Here is a 22,704-nt window from a genome sequence, read left to right on the forward strand (position 1 = left end):
GTGTGGTGTAGAGATTGAGGGGGAGTTGGCCACTGTGAGGGTTAGAGGGGTACAGATTAAGGGGGAAGCTTCGTGTAGCCCCCATTATAAATCCTAGATACCTTAGTAGCAGTTGGAACATATTTGTGACAGCACTCGTAAAAAGCAAGTCAAGTAACAGACAAAACCAACTTTTTGGTTGAATGTAGAATGTAGGTGGAAGAAGGGGAGGGGTAAGTACAGATTTGTCAATACACCAGTAACCAGCATGTTCAATAACAAACACACAGGCAGTGTGGCTTGGTGATTAATGTCAGGGACTGGGTACCATAGTGTTGTGGCTTATTTGTTACAGTCTAGGACTCAGTGAAAGTGTGGCCTATCGGCTAGAGACGAGGGGCAGGAGGCAATATTACCGATCATTAGCGACTGGTGTGGTTAGAAACATAACGTGCTTGGAAGCATATCATATAGTGATTGGTTGCCACTAGGCTATGCACACCTCTGATTGGCTGGGAATACTATCGAATCCCGGTATGCTGTGGTAATCTATGGTTAGTTTGGCTTGACTTGCTTGTGGAATACCAGTGCCCCCCGACTCTTTTGTAGGAATCCCTTGTCTTGTTTATTGCTGCGTTTCAGTGATCTATGTTTTGACCTTTTAAAATGCTGCAGAGGTCAGTATCCAGGTACCAGCCCCTTACCTTTCATAGGCTCTGATTCCATCCACGTGGACAGAGAGACAGACAGACAGACAGACAAGGCAATGCAGCCTCTCTGCAGTGTTATTTTCCTGGCTCAGTCAGATTGAGCATTTTGGGACGGAGCACTGCAGTGCAGAGCAGAGCTGTGTGGCGCTAAGGGGAGCATCATTTTGGGAGCAAGAGTACTCCCCCCACCCCCTCCCACCTCCTCCCTGGTGCTGTTGTGCTTGGGGAATGTGATAGCTGAAGATCAGTCTGTTTTCTCTGGAATTTTCTCCTGCCTGCTGTTGAGATCACATCGATATCCTTCCCTGTCTTAATGTAGGGTGCCTCTCTTGTCAGAAACAAATACTGGCAGGCAGAAACCCACACATGTCAGCGATGTAAAAGCACTAAGGTTTTCAGGGAAAATAACTACTTCCAGTGTTTTACAGAATATCTGCTTCACTGGCCATGTAGCTTTATTGGAAATGACAGAAGTACCTGTGTGGAATGGACATAGTGTGATGCTTATAATATGTTGCATATTTACTGTATACTCAATATGTTTAATGAAAATAAGATAAGTCCCACTTCTGTATAGGATAGAAAAGTAAACCTGCAATACAGGTGCCTATGTTAGCCAGAGTTACAGCAGGCCTTTGTGTTTGTCCAACCCAGTTACCCTACATTCAAAGCATACACATTTTGCTCTTCGACTGGTTTGAGGGGTTTTATAATGTATGCGTTTGCTGTTGAAATGTGGGAGTCAGTTCCTGTGGGCTGGGGGAGGCTGGCAGGCTGGCAGGTGCTACCAGGGCCTGTTCTCCCAAAGCTGCCTCCTATTCGGATGAGAGGCTGCTTCCTTAGGCCCATCCTGTCAAGACCCGCTCACAGGGTGCGCTTAATTATTAGTAATTCACATGGGGGTGGGGCTCTGTGGTGGCTCGGATAATGAGGCGTGTTTGTCAGTGTGTGGTGGTGATGAAGGGTGTGTGGACCTGTTTGTTCATATAACACGCGTGTGAGATATGTTTTCTTGCCTGTCCTTCATACAGATGTCTTTTGTGTTTGTAGCAGCATGTTCTGCTTTTATTTTTCATGTGTTTTTTGTCCACTGTAAAAATCTGCTTCCATGCGACTTCATATTAAACTGTGGGTTTTTGCTGAAGGGAGGATCACGGCAGACGGAAATCATTTCCAGCTATAGAAGCACATGTGAGATCCACAACAATGAACAACAGAGCATTCTTGGGAATTACCACTAGGGATGTGCGACTGTAATTTCTGTCCCTCTGAACTTCACTAATTCACAGTCTTATGTAGGGGGAAGAAATTAGAGTTGCAAACCGCTATAGTCATTTCTAAAACCACACCACTAGGAACGTGATTGAAAAAAGGGCATTAGTTACTGTAGTGAGTGTGATAAAAAAACATCATCTAAGCAATATTAAAGATGCAAATGACAAATAAGATGCATAATAGGATATTAAACAGATAAAAACTGTTCTGTAGGTGGTATTTCTTTTAGTAAAATCATATTACTTATTTTAGTAAATGTTACCTATTTTGGTATCGGAGATCATTGGTGGGGAGATGTCTGTTTTATGTAAATATTCCTTGAATAAATTTACAATGAGTGAGTGACTAGCCTAATTGAATCTGTGAGTGACAAGAAATCTCATCTGCAGGTCATGAGGTCGCTTACAGCATACGATAGACCTGCAGTAGATCAGAGTTCAGTCAGCCCCAAGCAGTGAGATCCTGGCATGGGGTTTAAACAGAGGTGAAGCTAGAAAACACCATTATAGGATAAGAGACTGTAATCTGATTCCACACCTAGAACCAGTGACATGGTTCCGTTTCATTTCATTGATTTTATTTATCCAAGAAGGACCCCCTGAGATTAGCGTTGGTGTGTGTTGGGTGTGTGTCGCTAAGTAAACGACAACATCCGTCCTAAAAGAGTCAACACATGCAGTAAAAACAACGCTTCAAGGGTTTTTAAAATCCATTGTGCTGCTGCCTTTCTGTATCACTATCACTGCTCCCCTTATTGTTGTGGAGTTGAACTTTTTCTTCATACAAAGATTTGCTGCCCCCTGTTGGTCCAAACTTACTACACTCACCTGGGTTCAGTTAGAACTACATGCTGTCCGATCCAGTTTTGCAGAAAGTGGATGGCAGGTAATGATACACAGCAGAATATTCCCTGAACAGGGGGACCAAAAATAGAGGAGAGATGATCACCAATGCTGTGTTGTCAGATAGTTTCAGCGAAATGCCAAGTGAAACTGTGGCTATAGTAAAAAAGGAACTATTCGGCTATTCAGATTTTAATATTGAGAACCACAGACCAGCATTAAGGAACAATGGAGTGTACATTATCACAGATTGGGGCTAGAGGGCAGTTTGAGAGCTCAAATCGCTGATGCACGAACCTTCTGTTCTTTATTGCTGTTCACTCGTTCAGGGCATTTTATCTTTTCATTTCTGGCATGTAATTCAAACTAATAATATAAGAAAAGTATTAGTAACAAACAACTTTGACACTTGAATTTGCTTTGCAATTGCACTTTGAAGTAAAGACCTTGACCTCCCCCCCAGACACTGCTGAGCAGAGCTGTTAATAAGTTAGAGAACTCTGTGTGGAGCGCTTTGAGGGATCACACTAGATGGATGTTCTTGTGAATGCAGTTTTATTCCAGCTCGTCAGATCTTTTCAACAACTACAGACCCCTCGTCCAATTTGAGAGTTGCTGTCCCACAGTGCTTTGTGTTTTCATTCTTGGCATGTGGCTGTGAGGAGAGCCAACCAGTTTGACTTGTTTAGGGACAGTGTGTGTGTGTGTGTGTGTGTGTGTGTGTGGGTGTGTGGTGTGTGTGGTGGGGTGGGGTGGGGTGGGGGGGGGGGGGGTATTATTAAATTGCTTCGTTGTAGAATTCTGCTCTCCTGCAAACAGTAACTGTCTATATGTGTGTTTATTTAAAGGGCAGGTACCACGGTGGTTGCCGCATTCCAAATCATCATCTTTTGCAGGGTCACATGCATTTTGATACAAATATGTTACTGCCACTTGTCAATTCCTGCTTGTCAGTCAATCAGTAACTACATGTTTCAAGGCCAATAGCGGAACATTCATGCTTACATCGGGTGCCATAGTTACCAGGCTTTCAGAAAGGGCAAGAGTTTACAGATATTAGATTTTTTTTCCCCTGTAAATAATAGAACATTTCTTTTAAGAATTTCTTTTTATTGGATGTTTTTGAAATGTAAGGTTAGCACCTGTGTTAAAATACACTCTTTCTGTTTTAATTAAAGGCAAAGTTTAAGTACATCACAATAGATCAAAACCTGCTTGAAAAAATCTGCTAGTTAATGTCTCTGAGTGGTGTTTTTTTCAACAGGGTAGGTACAGCACAGGGAGGATTTAGGAACTGTGAAAGAAAGACTGAAGCCTTCTCTGTCCATCTGCACTACAGAATTTTTAAGACAGTTGAACTTCCCTGCAAGGAATGGAATCTCTAATTCTAAATAATAATGAACTAGTCTAGGCTATGCAGTCAGCTGCCAGGTGCAACATGCTTCAGCTGTCCTGCAGAGGCAATCCAATGCCAGCACAATGTAATGGTCTGTCTGGAAATTAACTGCAGTGTCCCTGATACCTGTACAGTCTGCATGGCAAAATTCAGATATCCACTCAGTGTTTATACTGCAGTATGTGCACAGTGTAAGTGTATATTTATTTATTCATATCCACGTGCATCTAAATGTTGTACAAATTAATATTACACAGCCTCTCGTGACAAATATTCCAAAGTGAAACGTTTAAGAAATGAAATCTGCTTTACCTGTAAATTACCACGCTGGACTGTGCTTTACAGTGCTTTACAGTGCTTTCAATTTGATTACACTCTTCCTTACTGCTCTTTGCTGACATATAAGTCCACTTTTATGAAGGCTAATCCCCCACTTGTTAAAGTCTGTGGAAGATTAAAGTACACTAATATTGGAGGCTTCTGCCTGCCTGCCTTGTTTACAAACATATTTTAGCATTTATAACGCTCTGTCTGAGTCCTAGTACTGTTGATCTAACAACCTTCACAGCTGTTCCGTTCATCACTGGGTTTATCTGTTCTTAAGAAATTATCTGTTCTTAAGAAAGCAAATTTCATTCATTTTCTGCAGAGCTAATCAGTCTCTTTTCCTCCTTTAGTTTCCATGGAAACTGAAACAAAGCTAGGCTTACTGGCCAATGGAATGCTATTTTGTAACGTTAATATCAAGAAAATGCATTGACAGGAAGGATTAGTGGCTTTTTTTTTTTTTTTTTTGTTTCTGTTTTCCATTCATAAGTAATGCTCACAGTAATGTCCCTGCTTTAAAACAGTGCCATGTAATTACACACCACCCCTGTGGGATAACTGGCATCAAGATGAACAGAAAATAAATGCTCATTTTATTCACAAGAGATAAGAGGCCACAAGATACCAGAAGACACCAAAGGCACATTTTGAAAGCATTGACTGCAGAATTTGATTCACTCCAGTATTTTTAAAGCAGACATTTGTTTGTATCTACTTTTGTGTTACTAAATTGAGAAACACACATTTTGAGTGCTTAGGAAGCCTTGAATCATATAACTAAGTTGGTTAAATTTACACGTTTCTATTTGAGTATCGCTGCTTTGAACAGAGAGGCTGTGCAGATAATGGGATGACAGTCTATTAGACCTGATTGTGGAAGACAGCTTTCCTGCAGGGTGCACAATGATTTTGGTTTGATAATAATAATACTAGTCTGACATGGAGCCATGTACCTATCTTGTTAGTATCAGCAGCATTCTCGCTGCCTGCTCTTCTAGGGCATGTGAGGTTTCTGCCTTTCTTTGTTTCTTTGCAGCACTGTAGATTCCTGTTACCTAATCACTTCCTCTGCTGTAGGTCACATGGTCTGATTACATTAAGGCTATTGGAGTAGAATACTCAACCACAAAATAAACGAAACAGGCATGGACCCAGAGCTCTTCAGTACAAGAAAAAGAGGTAGCAGTGCTAAATGTTACTTACAAGAAAATGAATGGTAAAACCTTGGCTGTCACTCCCTGTGCACCTTTACTGCATTGGTCTTCGTGCCACATTAGTGGCATAAAGTGAGTATTGGAATGGGTGGGTGATATGGACTGATTCCCAACAGGCTCCCAGTCCCTGGGACCACCAGTCTCCCAGTCCCTTCCCACTTTGCACCTCTTCCACAACTCCTGCTCTGGATCTCAGTGTCCTGGGGTTGCTAAGCAACCAGAGGAGGTCTGTATTCTATGACTTTTGGTACCGGTTTGTTACCATTGCAACCTCCAGCCTGAGGCTCCCTACCAGCTTTCTACTTCATTGCGTACAGCTGTATGAAATATACAGGCAAGGTGAAGTGCCGTACCAGTGTGTAAGCTGCACAAGGAGCTGGGTTAGCAGGCAGCCTCAGTTTCTCTGTATATTTCCAGTAAGGAATAAACCAAATCCTTTTCCTGTGTAGTTAAATTACAGTATTTCTCAGTGGCATGTAAACGCAAAAAAAGGTGGATCCTGAGAAACCTGCTCGCAAAACTTTCACGTTGGCAGTGCTTATTGAATTATTTGTTCTTGAAATGCGATCCTTCTTGGGTTTATGTGTAATGCAATACAGAGTCCTGTCGCCAGCATCGTTGTTGTATAGCTTTATCAGATTGTATATGTTCTTAATACAAAAATAAATAATGTTATTACAGGTCAAGAGAATAAGTCATGTTTATGACAGAACAGTAGACATCAGAAGCATTCGGACTTGTATGGTTTTGTACAGTGTCATGACGCCTATATAAATGTCCTCTTAAACCGAATACAGTAGAGTGTACAATACAAAATCTATGCCGTAGGACCCTGAGGGTTAAGGGGGATTGCACAATGTTGCTAGTATTTATCACATTTCTTATGCTTTGCACCAAGTGCAAAGTTTGATCCTCTTTTTAACTTTCCAGAAAGGAAATACAATGAATCAGGTGCAGTACTACAGTAAGAGAATTTAAATCAATATTCCTTGGTAGTTTTGTATTGTTTTGTTTTTTCGTTGGACTGCGTAAATAGAATGACAATTCAGTTCACAAATCCTGGATTTATCCCTGAACATGCGTTTCCTGAATGACGGGTGAATGAGGACAATATTTCCTTTGGCTTTCAACACACCTTAGTAGGGCTCACTGTTTGACGTGGCTGTCTGATATAGCTTTCATTCTGAACGTAAATCGTAGGGGTATACTGAGCGGCCAGGGGTTATCTCCAAGTATATAAAGAGCACAGTTACTGATCTTAAAGCTCTTCGGTTGAAGTTATATCTTTCTAGATAACACTGTGCTTTTTACTTTGCTCTCCTTTTATCTTTAGTTTGTTCTTGTTGTCATATGATCCCTCTAAGGGGATGGATTATTGATCATGAAATATTTATCATAACAAGAAATGGATTTGAAACGGGTGATACAGATGCTGAAAGTATGCCAACGTTAAATAAACCCTATTCTGTCTGTTTACATAACAAGTAGGTTTGGTTTGAACCACATGGCCAGCTTATTGAAAATGTTATTAAGCTGTGTTTAAAGAGGGATTTGCCTGAATCAGTTGTTGACAGCAGTGGTACTGTTAGTACTAGGAATGTCATTGCTTGTTCTTTATCTTTCAGAAACGCTCTTCTGTTCTCACCGGCAGAACATTTGAGCATTTTAGAAAAAAATGTTTTTTCGTTCCATAACTATCCTAGCTGAATACTCAAGGATTCAAAATAAATTAACAAAGCATTTTATTGCAGGGATCGACTTATGAAAGTTTGTTTATTCAATTAATAACCTCACGAAACCATTACAAGTATCAGGAGTGCTTTGGTAAATGTTCATAGTCTTTCATATTTCACTTATCAGTTCATTTGTTAAGCAATTGTCGGATCTTGCACCGGCTAGAGAACGTTTATATATATATATATTATATATATATATATAATATATATATATATAATATATATTGTACAGTTTGTCATTGTAGGCAATTATGTCCATTATGATGTGCTCCTTTAAATTGGGTGGCCACACCTCATTGACTGTCTGCACCTCTTCGCATAAACACATTTCACATGTAAAAGCGAGACAACCGATATTAACAGTTATGCCTGTGCTGCTGCCTGACTTATGGGACACCCTGTATATTGTGATGGACTTTGTAGTGTGAAATGCCTTACGCAGTCATCTGAAACAATGATGAATCTTGAGATTGAAAGTGATAGTGGTGCTTGCTTGATATATGCCGGAGAGCAACTAGAAAATCCAGGGCTAGTCTTAGCTACTGAGCAGCCTGCCTATAATGCAACACAACTCATGAATGTAGGATGTGTGTGTCGACCTGTTCAGTGCACAGAGAGTTAGCCAGGATATTCATTAAGTGCTGATAAAGCTACTACAGTACAATCTTACAGAGTAGCCACACTGTATGGACACACCCTGTACAGTTTGGGAACTCTGGGTCCTCATGAAGAAGGGGACTTGTTGTTTCAGATATGAAGGGGTTTGTAGAAATTGCTGTAGACCAGCTGTGAACATCAGTTGATTTGTGTGGAGCCTGTGGTTTGGACTCATTGTTAGCAGCGTGTCAGCGAGGGATTGCTTTCTGTAAGGTCATTCCCTTTTAAATGAGGTTTCAGACTTCTGCTAATGCTTGCTTTTATCTGGTGAGGATGCGGTTGCTGCTGTTCTCAGGAAATGAATACTGAAGCTGGAAGCAGGTCTGAAGTATCTCCCTCTCAGAGCATTCTGAAATACCCAGTTACATATGTGTCCAGCTACATTCAGAATTCCTATTTATGGTTTTGTTTTCAGTGTGAAGGATTTTAAAATAAATTACAGACATCTATTTATATTGTGAGTGCTTTAAAATATGTTCTGAGTGCCCTGTAAAATGTCTGCTTGCTCCCACAGGGAGGCCTATATCCTTAGCAATAAAGCCTTGTTGAAATTATCTAACTGAAAGAGAGATGGACTCTCAGTTCTGTGCTGGAGGAAAGACTGAAGAAAAAGGTTCATTTTGACCTTTTTTACCTTTTTTTTTTTTATTTTTATTTTTTTTTATTCTGAGTATGACCCAGATAAATCATGCTGGTATCAGTTACCTACGCATAAACCCTAAATGTAAAACAGAGAACACCTAAAAAGAACGAACCAAAAAATCCTGCCCAACTTTAGAAGTCGGATTGCAACTAACTTTACAAGGGTGTCCCAAAACTGTCACATGTTCTCTGCTGCTTTAGCGTGACGGTCTGCAACGCTGAGCAGACAGAGAGAAAGATCCTCTGCAGAGCCTCAATCCGGTGAAACTCATGAGGGTGAGTAGCAAAGCTTAGCAAGACCTGGAGAGATGTGTCTTTGTTTGTGACTGTGGCAGCCAGGGCTGCAGAGTGCTTATTACTGCTTAGGTAGCATGTGATTCAGGAGAGCAAACTGGCAAGCGAACAAAAAACACAAAACTTTCCATCACAGCCACTATTAACACAGGCCTGATGAATAAGAAAGATGTATGCTTACCTAGAAGGCCCATAAACCTGTCTGAAAATAACCCTAGACATGACTATCTACATGAATTAGCACTTCTGTATCGTGTGTGTGTGTCTGTGTATGTGAGAGTGGTGTGCTTATGGATTAGGTGGACCTGAATTCTTCTGTTTTTCTGCACTTTTAATAGCTTTCCCCTGCACCTATTATTAAATACAGTGCGCAAAGCTTGCATCGGAGTGTTCTGACCCCAGTCTTTTCCAGTGAAAAGTCAATTAGGATGGAAACACACCTCTGAATGTGGAAAGGGGATTAGTGCTGCACACTCTAAATGTTCCAGCAGTTTCCGAGGAAGGGCTGATTCACTGTAAACCTGTGTGTGGTTTCTGTGCAGATGCAGACTGGTCCCACGTTGCCACTGGGGGCTGAGTCAGACAGTCTGTTCTCAGGAGCATGCTACATGTTCTGCTTCTTTAGCTGAAAGCACACAGGCTCTGTCTTTCTATGCTTATATTGATGTAGTTATTACGATTTTTTTGGCTGCCCTGACTATTCATGTTCTGCTCTTAAGAAGTATTTATCTGCAGGTATAAAACCATTCTGTAATGTGTTGATTTCAAAACAGGAAAAGCTGCCCTCCCTCCCATTTACAATCAGAGGCAATCGGCTTCCTCATTGAGTGTTTTAAAAGACTGGAAGCTAATTCTCCTCTCATCCGGGGCACTGACATTTTATACTGCTATCATTGTCAGCATACGGTATGGCTGTACAGCAGTAAAAATGTCAAGGCTCCTGTATGAGAGGATTATTCACTTCCAATCACCTTTTAGAACACTCAGTGTGGAAGCACTTACCATTGATTGGTGCTCAGTTGTAAAGGTGAGGGAAGAACAGCTTTTCTTGTTTTGAAATCAACACACTGGAGTCTTTGCACACCCCTGTGCCCTACCACAGTGGCCCCGTCTTCCCACGATGCACCTTCCACATGTATTTGTGCTTTTTGGCGAGTCTCCAGATTGCATGCTCCAGGTTGTCAGCATTGCTGTAAAACTCTGAAACTGTTATTTCAGCATTGTGTCAAAAGTGTTGTGGATCTAATAAACACAAATACCTGGTATTGGGTACTGTACATGCATTTGGGTTTGTTGCTCAGCAAAATGAAATTTAGAAGACTTGGTTATCTGGAAAACAATAAAACTGTATATTAAAGATTTGTCTAGCGGTAATCACTCTGCTCATACAGGCTCTATTGATTTGCTGCTTGTGGAATTGAGTTGTGAGTTTGGTCTGGGTATGTTCCCTTAGCAGGCAGAGAGAAGGAAGTGTCATTAATACACAGAGATAAGGAACAGAGTTATTGTGTTTGACTTCTGGAATATGAATCGACCTGCATTGAATTCTGACTGTTCCAAAAGTGATAAAGATACAAATTCGATAGAAATATACACTTGATTCACTTGATGTATTCAGTAGCTTCTTTAGTATCGCCATTTCTTTTTGAAGCTGTCGCAGGAATACTTCTGTCCTGCAATCATGTTCTACATCTCAGTTCTTTAAAATAATCGTAGCCTAGTTAATCTTACAGTGATATAGCGAGCTATAGAGATAATGTGTCTGGAAATCCAATCATTGCTTCAAACAATTCTGCATGGTGTTTTTTTTTTTTTTTAAAGCAATGTGTTCAAAGCATCCAGAACCAAGCAGGTACTGGATCTGGTCAGGCATCACCGTGGAAACACAGACACTCATAGAACAGAATTCTGGGAAAACATTTTGAGCAAACTGGGTATTGCAGTTTTCAGATGGAAAATGAAAGATGAAATATTGACGAGGTAAACTGCCCAGAAGTAAAAGAACTATAGGATCACTGTCACAATCTTGTAATTAATTACTGTAACCAGCAGGCTCCCTTCATAGCCTTGCTGCTGTTCCGTCTCGTTTGGAAAGGTCCCCATATGGTCTGGACATGTGCCACCTTATTCCTCATCTCAGAAGCGACCTGCTCATAATTTGCAATATTGAACGTAAATGGTCTCTAATCAGGCAGAGCAGGGTGCGCTGCATTTTTACAGTATTTGAGGGATTATCTCCTGGCAGTGGTCAGGACTGTTAAAACTCCCAGTTGAATCTTGCCATTTGTCACAAGAACGGTTGAGCGGTCGTGCACAGCCCTGGGTTTGTGGGAGCTGTTTCACTGTAGAAATGACGCCCCGTCTCGTTTTCAGAGGAATCCTGTGGCTTATACTTTGTTTCATAGCTTAACTTAGACATGATGTATTTAGATCTAATAAAGCAGTAAATAATGGCTTATATTAACAGAAGAATCTAGTAATATTGGTGGTTACAATCTGAGATATGAGATGATGTTGTTGACATATACTATCTCATCATTACCGCAGCTTTTGTCTACCAAGGTTATGAAAAGCAATTGTGTATTTCTATGGACTATAGCTGTCGTACGGGGTATTACTGTCTGTAAGACATTATTTTAATGAGCCAAATGACACAGATGCTTAGATCTGCTCTTGGATCAGTTGAATAGACCTTGCACATAACATAATTGTAATGCTCTTAAGCTGCAGCTCCAATCACAAGATCCATCTAATTTACATTCATGGACTTAGAACCAGTGCCTACTCTAAAATGTGTACAGGGTTATACGTTGTGTGTTGGGTATCTCTTACTGTAGAAGAGTGCAGTTTGGGCAAGGGGACCAAGAAGAGAAACTGAGCAAAATGATCTTGTACTCATGAACTATAACAAATATTCATCGGTGAGCTATTCATTTCTCCTGTGTGATTTTATAATTGAAACACCTTGTTCAGTGAATACAATTTCATGGAATGAGAGTGGTTGTTGTGTTTTTTTTTTTTTTTTTTAACAGTCTTTTGCTTGACATTCTGTCATTCCTGCTCCTGGGAATAATGTGCCATCATCGCCCACTCTTGCCTACGTATTCACTGCGCAGTGTCTGGCAGAGCTGAAGGTGGTGTGATCACATTAAGAGATGCAGAAGGGATGGAATGTAGACACCCATGGCATTGCAGCTTGAATTCATAGTAGCACGGCTGCCAGTAGGCTACTAGGTATGCATATGCAGTGGCTGGGTTTATTGAGAGCATTAGAGTCCCCGTGTCTGTGGGAAGGATTGCTGGATGTGGCTTCTCATCCCAGAGGTTGGGCAAGAACTGCTATTCAGTAACCAGAGAGACTGCCAGCAACAAAATGCCCATTGTGTTCCCATGTGGAGCTGGAGAGAGACTGAAGCCCTAGGCTGTCCTCACGCGACTGCCCATGTTCTGTGGTTTCTCCCGGCTCAGCTGTTAACCCTTTCTCCTCTAAGAGACAGAAACACGCAGCCTTGGAAGATTTAGAAGCCAGGAGGTCACAAGTTCAAGCCCAACTCACCCCTTTTTTATTTCACTATAAATATGGTTGTCATGATTTGTGGCCATGTTAACTCTAATCATAGTTGGACTTAGGTTCATGGATGACAACCCTACAGATTATCAAAGGTTTGCGCGTAGATAACTAAGCAGTGTGGCCTTGTGGCTGGAGAGCAGGGTAGACTGGTAGTTACTGTAGAACTTGGGGACTGTGAGCAGAATGGACTGCCGGTTCGAGGTATGAGACTGGGAGGCAGTGTTGGCTGCCAGTTAATAGTGAGGTAGTGCAGGCTACTGGTGATTTCTGACCGCTCTGCACCTGGCAGCTTCCTGTGCCCCCAGTCTCCAGGGCTGGTGGATAATGTTGAGTGATTTTCCCTTAAAACGCTTGTGGCGGCTCTGCAAAGAAGCTCATGCAACATGCATGTCACACATTATAATAATAATTTAGTCTCTGCTGTAAATGAGAACACCCTAAAAGGAGCTGTCCTTGTTCGTGGGGGTATTGCATTTAATTTTCACAGCTGGCCGAGCCCCAGTCTTAGGCTCTGATTTGGAAATGCACTGGTAACGTGCCACTGATCCCAGGGGGCGGCATCACAGCGCACTCCACTGACTGCCCTGTCGCTCCGAGGACACCGTCGCTTGTAGGATGTCAGCTTTCTTCAAACATCATTTCTGAAGCGCTTTGCTAGTCTAAACAAGTTTTTTGTTTTCTGAGGCCCTGGGAAGACAGACTCTCTGATTCACCCAAGGACTCAATAACTTGAGGAGTCTTTAAACAGAGTGCCAAAGCTTAGAAACTCAGACCTGGGTAAGTCATCCTCACTCTCTAGGGCTGGGAAACTTGTCCCATATAAAGGTGAAGAACTAATCCTGGACTTTGCATGAACAAATTCATTTTCCATGGCCTAAGAAAGAATCTTGATCCCACGACTAGCAAAGTGGAACCCGAGAGCCCAGAAACCAGGCGTTTCCAGGTCTGCACTGCAGCAAGATGCTGTTACACTGAGCAGAGCCTGCTTGAGACTGTTCCTCTCCTCTGACAGGAGCACCCTTCCTCCCCCGATTAGCTGCCTCCTCTGACAAGACCTGTCACATTCACGCAGTGCAAGAAAAGCGTTTGAAATTCAGAGCCATCTCCATGGCAACCAGTCCTCCGTTCCAACAGAGCCAACGAGGGCTGGGGGCAGAGTGAGGTTTTATCTGAGAGAAGAGGTAGAGAGAGAAAGCACCAGGGGAACAGACAGACAGACAGACAGACAGACAGACAGACAAGCAGGATTTATTTAGTATTCTTATTTAACAGAAAAAAATGGGATGAATGAATCGCTTGCATACAGTGGCAGATTTGCAGCTTTGGAAAAAGCTTTCATCAGCAAAGCTAGCCTCTAAACTAATTGTGTTGCCGCAGTACCAGTCTGCTGTGGCCCTGCCCTATGTGTGGGTGAGAGGATGTTTCAGTCTCCTTGTTACCCGCTGGTGTTTGTGGTGATGGTGGTTCACTAGGAATTGGGCTGAGACCACCACCTGACCTTGAATAGAGCCAGTGACCACTATCCTATTGACCGACGCACTCCGCTGCCTGTGTTGGTGGGGTCTTAGGAGCTTCAGTACCTACAATCAATTTTCTCCATTTCAATCTCATTTCCTTTCTTACCGTATGAATGAAAGAGGATGAAATCCTGAAGTTATGAACTGAATTTTTGCAGTTTAGTAATTCAAATGCATTTGTATAATAATAAATGACCTAGGCTCTAATTATGTTTTTCCTATTGCAGTATTTCGTGTTTGTTTCAGTTTCTTTTGATTTCAATTTACCTACTCGACCATTCAGTCAGTGACTGCTCTGCGTTCTTTATAATCTTAATAAAAGTGTTGTTTACGCCACACAGTTGAATATAGTACAGAACAAAGCAATACAATACAAAAGCATTTTAGTGCTTTCTAGGAAAACCCAGCAAGATGTGCTTGAGCAATTGTTGGCAATTCAAAGACAATACTAAACACAGGAGCAACGTTTGAGCATCTGGCAAGCATCAATATAACAACCGACAGACACACATTGTCACGATCACTGACAAATGCATTTCTATAATTGCGTTGTGTTCGCCAGAAAGCACATGTGCACCATAACAGTTCCTGGCTAAAATGTCATTTATATTACACAGCTAAGAAGAAAGGAACCTTTTAAAGAATGTACTTTGTGCTTCAGGTTGCTATGAACATTGAGGGACAGTTAATATTTCAGCTTACACACAGACTTCAGAAGGATGTTCCCAGTGTTGTCAGTAGTCAGATATTAACACCTTCTCTCCTCCTCTCTCCTGCAGGATAGTGCGTGGTAACCATGACGACGGAGACCAGCATGGAGGTGGAGGTGAAAAAAGTGGCAGAGGAGCCTCCCCAGCAGCAGGGGGCAGCGGTGAACATGCAGGATGGCAATAGACCCAAGGAGGTGAGAGGCCCAGATAGCAATGAATGCAGTACAACAGGCGCAAATGTTACCAAATGAAGTGGTCTTACAAACAAAACTCTGATAGGATCGGTTTCCCAAATATCCTAACAGTTATTAAAAAAAGACAACTTTAAAAACAGAGCAGTGTTTTGGCCAGACAACCTTCATCAATTGTAGATTTTTCTCACTCTCAGGGTCATGACGGAAAGCTACCCGAAGACCGGGATTTGAGGGATGGGGATGATGTCTCAGAGAAGACCACCCCCAGCAAGATCCCCAAATCCCCCCAGAAATCGTCCAAGCGGCTAAAGACCATCCCATTTAAAGTGACCCTACTGGACACCTCTGAGTACGAGGGTGAGATCGAGGTAGGCTATCTTGGGAACAGCCTGTCCACTCTCTGTTACTATGAGTTCATGTGCAAGTACGAATAGGGTTTAAATGTTGTAAATGGAAATATATATTCATGCATAATAATATATATTTAATGTAAATCAGGAATGTCCATAAATCATTGCTTTTCCTCTGGGAATTCAAGAGTAATCAGTGTAATGGAATGAATAATGAATATGATGAGATGATTCTACAGTGCAAGATGCAGGGTGCCGCAGCCCAGCACTCCTGTAGCAATAATGATAATATTCAGGCTTGAGGAGCATTTGAATAAGCTGATACAAGAGATTAGACACATAGCAACTGCCATGTCATTCATGTGTGTCATTAGAAAATGACACACATGAAAGGGGCTTCTACCCCTTGCAGATCTATACTGTTCAAAGACCTCACTCACCCTGTCTCAATAAGCGTAAATTACATACACAGCGTAAACCTCCGACAAGGGCAAAAAGCCCACTGTCTTCTTGGTAAAACACAAATCAATAAAACAAACTGCCCAGAGATGAGAAATCCATACTCATTTCAATAAAGAAAGGAGTACAGGAACAGTGCTGTCATCCCCCTGCCCCTCAGTAATGAGCCCTAGTCTAGGCATTCCAATCTCTGCTCTCCAGCGCTGTCATTACCCTTCACCTCAGTAAAAAGCTCTACTCTAAACACTCCATTCTCCGGTCTCCTGCAAAGGCACCACTTCAAAAGAACCAGTAACATGGAAGCAGCCCGCTAACAGAAATACTTTAGGAAATAAAACACCTCCTGCCACTGCCAGGCTGTAATCCAACAATTTATCCTTCCTATACCGTGCTCCAAATTGCAAGGCAGTGATGTCAGGCTTGCCATGTTGAAGTCTCACTATCTGGGTAATAACAGACTTCCGAAAGCAGGCTAGTCATTTCTGTCATGCTTATAACAAGGAGTGTTTGCGAGCAAGGATTAATTAGGGTGATTTTGACATTTACCAGAGGCCTACAGCTCCCCGGGGCCCCAAGCTGCAGGCTTTGACCTTAGTTCTGAAACATTTTAAGAATGCATTCACTTGGTATAGCTTGGCTGTTTCTGCTGCTAAATGTGACACATCTGTGTGGAGTAAACCCCCCGGACTGTGTTAATGCTGGAATTTAAAATACTCTGTCACTGGCCATTCATGTCACTGTTTTTACCAACTAAGACTCAACTGGCTCAAAGTTGTTGCTTATGTAATAAAGCAGAGGCTGGATGCAAACAGGCCTGAACTACTATGCAAAACAAACCACACAGTAAAGTTTTTAATTTCATCTCACCAACAGGGGTCACAAACCGCAGTGGCAGTGCTTCCACACACCACTGTGTCAGCCTGCCTCATAGTCCAGCAGCAAAAAACACTAAACCAGCCTGCATTTCAGTCCATCAGCTCTTACTGCTGTGGCAACACCCCATCTTTTCTCTCTCCATCACCGTAGAAACCAGGCAGTGAATTTTGTAGGCAGATGCTCCCGAAAGAGCGCTAGACAGAGCCACCAGCACAGAGCGCTCTGTCTGTAGGGATGGGGCGCGGTGTAGACAAGACAAGCAGCAGTCAATAAGCACAGTACACTGCTTACTTGTGAACAGCTCTGTAGAAAGGTTCTGTTAATACTTTGGGAGTCAGTAAGAATATCAGTAAGTCCATAAGAATATCTTCTGTTCCATTTTACTCCGCCCCTTTGGTGGCTGTGATTGACAGATTCCATGATACTACATATCTATTAAATTATTCTTAACATAGGCTTATCAAAATAACCCAACCCCCCCCCCCCCCCCCCCCCCCACCCCTCTTGTTTGTGTTGTCTGTCAGATCCCTGTAACTTTTCTCTGACTCTCTCTGTCAGAAGCACAGCCGAGGACAGGCTCTCCTCGACATGGTGTGTGAGCACCTCAACCTTTTGGAGAAGGATTACTTCGGGTTGACGTTCTGCGATATGGACAGTCAGAAGGTCAGTCCACAGCTCAGATGGGAGGCTTGTTAGTAGGAAGTCTGGTGTGACGCTTTCTGTTTGGTTGCCCTCGTTAATTCATCCTAATTCGGGCTCTTTACATAGCATAATTGTGGCTAGTTCATGAGCAAATCACCCTGAGGTTAGGATTTGGCATTAAAGTGACATAATCATTGTACCATTCAGTCTTTATTAAAATGCCTTGGGGCAATGACGGTATGATGCTGTGCTGGGTATTGGGATTTATTTTTATGCATCTCTCCTGCATTGAAAATAACCAGTTACAGCCACATTACTGGAGGTGATAGACTTGAATACATGGTTGTTCTTGCTCAGGATGTTCTTAAGGGTTTTGAACCATGTGTGTCCATGGGAAACCACTGACGGACAATTGGCCAAGCTTTGGAGCTGAATCCTCCTGTCTATGGAAATATAGGCAGTGCCACATGTATCAGGCTGAATTAGCAGAGCAATACCATTGGCATTAGCCCCTTCAGTCCACAGCCACTATAACTGACTGAAGCAAACTGTTCATGTCTTTTCAGAACTGGCTGGACCCTTCAAAGGAGATCAAGAAACAGATGCGCAGTGAGGCCCTTTTATTTTTGACCTTGCAGTTCACTCCAAGCTAAGCTGAGAAACATTGCCTCTATGTACATATTTAAAACACACATTTATGGCTTTTTACAACGTACTTGTACTTAACTGTAGCTTATATCGATTTTATTTTGGTTTGTACCCAAATTGTAATGTTGTAAAAGCACTGTTATTCCCAAAGGCTTGGAAATTGTGAAGGCTGTTTGACAGGGTGCCATGCTGGAGTGACAGGCTATGAATGGACTAATATATGAAAGACTTCAGCTTCCACCCAATCTACAGACACAGTCTCAGATTCTGATTAGGAGAAAACTTGTGGTGCTCAGCTTCTGACCCAGCCAAGTTGTTTCAGTCCAGCCTTGGCCTACTGGTCCATAGGGACATTCATCTCACACCTGTTTCTGTGTCTCTAGCTGCCTCGTGGCATTTTGCCTTTGCGGTCAAGTTCTATCCACCAGACCCATCCCAGCTAATCGAGGACATCACCAGGTAGGCACTGCAGCCCCTCTCTGCCTCACTTCTTCTCCCTGCTTCATTCTCTCACTTCACTTCTCTCTATCTTCCTCTCATGCTCTCTATCTCTCTGCGATACATGCTGTCTATCTCCTCTCTCACTCTCTGTTCTCTCACACTGCCCCTCTCTCATACTCTCTCTCTGGTCAGGTATTACTTGTGCCTGCAGCTCCGGGATGATATCTTGTCGGGCCGGCTGCCCTGCTCCTTTGTCACGCATGCTCTGCTGGGCTCATACGCCGTGCAGGCCGAGCTCGGAGACTTCGACCCGGAGGAGCACGGTGCAGACTACGCCAGCAACTTCCGCTTCGCCCCGAACCAGACCCGCGAACTGGAGGAGAGAGTGATCGAGCTGCACCGCACCTACAGGTTAGCCATGCTGCCCTACATGCAGTCAGCTCCATGCTGTGCAGGTAAACTCCACTTCATAGTGTCTCTGCACAGCTGAAACTCCACACAGAGCAGAGTGTCATGAACCAGCACCACGCATCCAGATCAGAGAGGAGGACACTAGAGATGCACTCACTTCCACTCTGTGTACTCTGAATACTCTGACTCAGGACTGTGTAATAGTGATTTGTTTTATTTCAGGGGGATGATGCCTGCAGAGGCTGAAATCAGCTTTCTTGAAAATGCCAAGAAGCTCTCGATGTATGGAGTTGACCTGCACCATGCCAAGGTACTGTCATAGCTGCAATAATATATATATATTATATATATATATATATATATATATATATATATATATATATATATATATATATATATATATATATAAAAAAAATATATATAAGGCATATAGACCGTGTATTACACCAAGAGTAACCAATTCCTCTCTGCTGGCTTTCCATCCTGTTTTTTTTTATTTCACTTGCCCTTTGTCCTCCTCCCACCCTCCTTGTTGGCAGGACTCGGAAGGGATTGACATCATGCTGGGGGTCTGTGCCAATGGGCTGCTCATCTATAGGGACCGGCTGCGAATCAATCGTTTTGCCTGGCCCAAGATCCTCAAGATCTCCTACAAGAGAAGCAACTTCTACATCAAGATCCGGCCCGGAGAGGTGAGACCTGGTTTCACGGGTCATCATGCAACTCATTTTCGACACCTTGAAGCCAAATTTGCAGTGTTTTGTTCTTGCCCTTTGCACATGATCATGTGCAACTTGTTTACTTGGATGCAGTGCCAGGGAGGAGTCGTTCAGCAGAAAATCTTTCTCTGGCTACTCTAACCTTATTGTGAATGGAATGTGGCTGTTGTATTCTGCAGCTGGTTCTGAAGCCTAGTTAATCAGTGTCAGGGTTACTTTAATTTGACCATGTTTTGGAATTTTACAAGAACACGCTTTTATTTTTAAATGTATTAAATCATAAGTAGGTTGAACAGAGTGTTTATAAGGCACAATGTAACACATACTCACTTTTGAGACTTGAGAGACTTTTCCAAAGCAAGGTAAGCATTTCCAGACCAGGTTTGGAGCTCCAGTATGCAGTTTTACCCAGGAATAATAAGAGCTACGGAGACCGCTGTTAGGTAATCTGAGAGATATTTGGGAGCCGTGCCGTTTACACAGTTACACACACAGCGACCGGGCGCTGACATTCTTTCCTCTCACTCGGGGGGGGGGGGGGGGGGGGGCAGCCTCATTCCTGCAGATCACTGGAGTGGCTCATGTGAAAAGAAAAATCCAGTGCATGAGAAAGGGAGAATAAAGAGTGCTTTTACCAGAACTGGGCTGTATCCAAAATCTAATTTTAATTGAAGAAAAGTAGAAAGTTGGCTTTCAAACTTGGGGAGCCCTTGTTCACTAAGCAAGTGTGTTGAATGATATAAACTCTACAGTATAGAGCATCATGCATATCAAACTATATTATTTAATAAAGCAGACTTTTATATATTTGTGAATAGGTTTAAAACAGGGTGTGTTATTTATAGATGTTGGACTAGATTCACAAAAGCTTTTCACTCCCAAATGTCATTATCATAATTTGTTTTCTGAGAGGAAAAATGCGCCATGTTAACCAACCAGAAATAAACTGCTTTTTTACATTTATTTAGCGTGTTGAAAGTAGCCAAAGCACAGCAAAAAAAAAAAAAAGGTGCCACATTGTATCCTGGGCCTCAAGCCAGACTAACCCCCTCTGCTTTTCTCCCTTCTTAGTATGAGCAGTTTGAGAGCACCATTGGCTTCAAGCTGCCAAACCACCGGGCTGCCAAGCGTCTCTGGAAGGTCTGCATCGAGCACCACACCTTCTTTAGGTAAGGGGACACAGGGAGCCTTGAGGTGCCCTCGCCCACACAGCCAGCTTTTAAAAAAAAAAAACCCTCTTCTCATCCGTGGTGGTCTGTACAGCAGTTCACCACCAGCAGGAATCTGAAACAGAGTACGCAGTATTGAACAAATTAGCACCACCTCCTGGAGAGAGAAGATGTGTGCCTCTAACAGTACACCCTGTATAGCAGATGTGTCCAATCCCGTTCCTGGAGGGCCATGCCACTTCAGGTTTAACAGGTAAAATGATATCGTGAACTACTTCAGGGTCTGGAAGGTTAATTGATTCAATTAATTTAGAACAGGGTTAGAGCAAAGACCAGAGAGTGGAAGGACCAGCTTTGATGGAGTCAGAGTAGTAGAGCCCTATTCAAACTAAGGGTGATCGGGAAGCTGAACTGGTCTTGAGCTCAGGAGTGGGCTTGCTAGGGGTGTGTTTGAGGCACCTCAAGGGCAGTGGATTGGCAGAGCATTGATGCTACAGGGATGGGATAGTACCCATGGGTGTTTAAAGGGTTAATTTGAGAAGTAGGGTGAGGCTGCATTCACTTCTTCCGGACTCCAACATTGATTCACTGTGATGCGTTAAAAACAAGCCGTGGTTCTATCAGGTATTTTACATTTGTGAACAGGTACAAAAGTAATATAATGAAGCGTCATTGTGTTTCTAACGTTTGAATTCACACCCTCTTCTTCTGTTTCATGTTTAAAATGTTCCCAGTTCTGTTATAACATTATGAACTTTTCTGTTTTTCCCAATTCCAAAAATAGTTCTCTGTGCTTCCCTCTTTCTCTCTTCCCTGCCCCCCCCCAGGCTGGTGTCCCCCGAGCCACCTCCCAAAGGATTCCTGGTAACGGGTTCCAAGTTCCGATACAGCGGGCGGACACAGACCCAAACGCGGCAGGCCAGCGCACTCATCGACAGGCCGGCCCCTACATTCGAGAGGTCAGCCAGCAAGAGGTACCTGCTGTCCCGCAGCCTGGATGGAGGTGAGTGCCGCTCAGTGACATCTCCGTGAGGCATCCTCGCGCTACGGCTTCACAAGAAATATGCGCAGCTGCACTCTGTGGCTTGAGATTATTTTTCCTATAGATTGTAAAATACTGTAAACTCCTTTTTATCCATGGTCTCTTTTTTTATTTCAAGAAACTTCATATTTTACTGATGAAGAACTAACAGTTGTATTATACAGTAAGGGGTTTTAGTGTTTCTGTTTCTCACTCGCAGACACCCATTGTATATTTGCCATGCTTTCCCCATGCTTATACTATGTATCTAACACAGTTTACCTTTATCACCAGAATCAAGGTACCTTAGTATGTTCAGTAGAGAATGACAGCTACATTTTTTAAAATGTTAATATCATTTTGATTCATTGTTGTTCTGAAGTGTGGACTGTAAGTGCTGAGAGCATGATCCTGGCCGTGCCACCTGAATTCTGCAGACACATCATAAATTCTGCCTCATTTTGTGAAGCTCCCTCCCCCAGTCTGTGAGCACCCTTCCTGCCCTTCCCTGTCCTGTTGCACGGTTTGTCCTATTCACATTTCTAACCTGCAGAGTTCTCCCGCCCAGCCTCCGTCCTCGGAGAGAACCGTGAGGGAGTGGCGCAACGCAGCGCCAGTGAGAGGCAGCGGAGACGATCGGGAGATGAGCAGGATGAGGAGAGTTCCTACAGTGCCACCTCGCCCACCAAGATCAAGGAGTTCAAGGTGAAGTGCTGCTGGCGTTCCGTCCCCCTTTTTGCTTTCTGGACAGAACACAGTGAGCTGTGTAGATTCTCTCACTCTCCCTGTGGATGCTACACTGGTTATAGTAGTGTTCTCTCTAGACTGCATAGTTAATGGAAACACTTGAGGTTAAAGTGCCACTCTGCTTCTCTTTGGGTGGTCAGACATGGCCGGCTCCACA

General features: G+C 42.9%; 1 protein-coding gene across 5 annotated transcripts in view; it reads left to right on the top strand.

Moving 5' to 3' along the window:
• Window positions 1–22,704, top strand: part of LOC121298495 (band 4.1-like protein 3) — a 29,649-nt gene that overhangs the window by 954 nt on the left and 5,991 nt on the right. For 4 of the 5 annotated variants that reach the window (XM_041225635.1, XM_041225638.1, XM_041225640.1 and 1 more), the window contains exons 2-12: window positions 14,940–15,064; window positions 15,259–15,432; window positions 17,308–17,412; window positions 17,958–18,000; window positions 18,423–18,498; window positions 18,673–18,891; window positions 19,114–19,201; window positions 19,431–19,583; window positions 20,682–20,779; window positions 21,607–21,782; window positions 22,354–22,505. In XM_041225635.1, the coding sequence (XP_041081569.1) occupies window positions 14,957–15,064; window positions 15,259–15,432; window positions 17,308–17,412; window positions 17,958–18,000; window positions 18,423–18,498; window positions 18,673–18,891; window positions 19,114–19,201; window positions 19,431–19,583; window positions 20,682–20,779; window positions 21,607–21,782; window positions 22,354–22,505 (1,392 nt within the window). In that variant the 5' untranslated portion in view covers window positions 14,940–14,956. The remainder of the gene's footprint in view (window positions 1–14,939; window positions 15,065–15,258; window positions 15,433–17,307; window positions 17,413–17,957; window positions 18,001–18,422; window positions 18,499–18,672; window positions 18,892–19,113; window positions 19,202–19,430; window positions 19,584–20,681; window positions 20,780–21,606; window positions 21,783–22,353; window positions 22,506–22,704) is intronic. The other variant, XM_041225637.1, reaches the window with a different exon arrangement.

This window comes from Polyodon spathula, chromosome 23 (genome assembly GCF_017654505.1).
Source record: "Polyodon spathula isolate WHYD16114869_AA chromosome 23, ASM1765450v1, whole genome shotgun sequence".
Lineage (NCBI taxonomy): Eukaryota > Metazoa > Chordata > Actinopteri > Acipenseriformes > Polyodontidae > Polyodon > Polyodon spathula.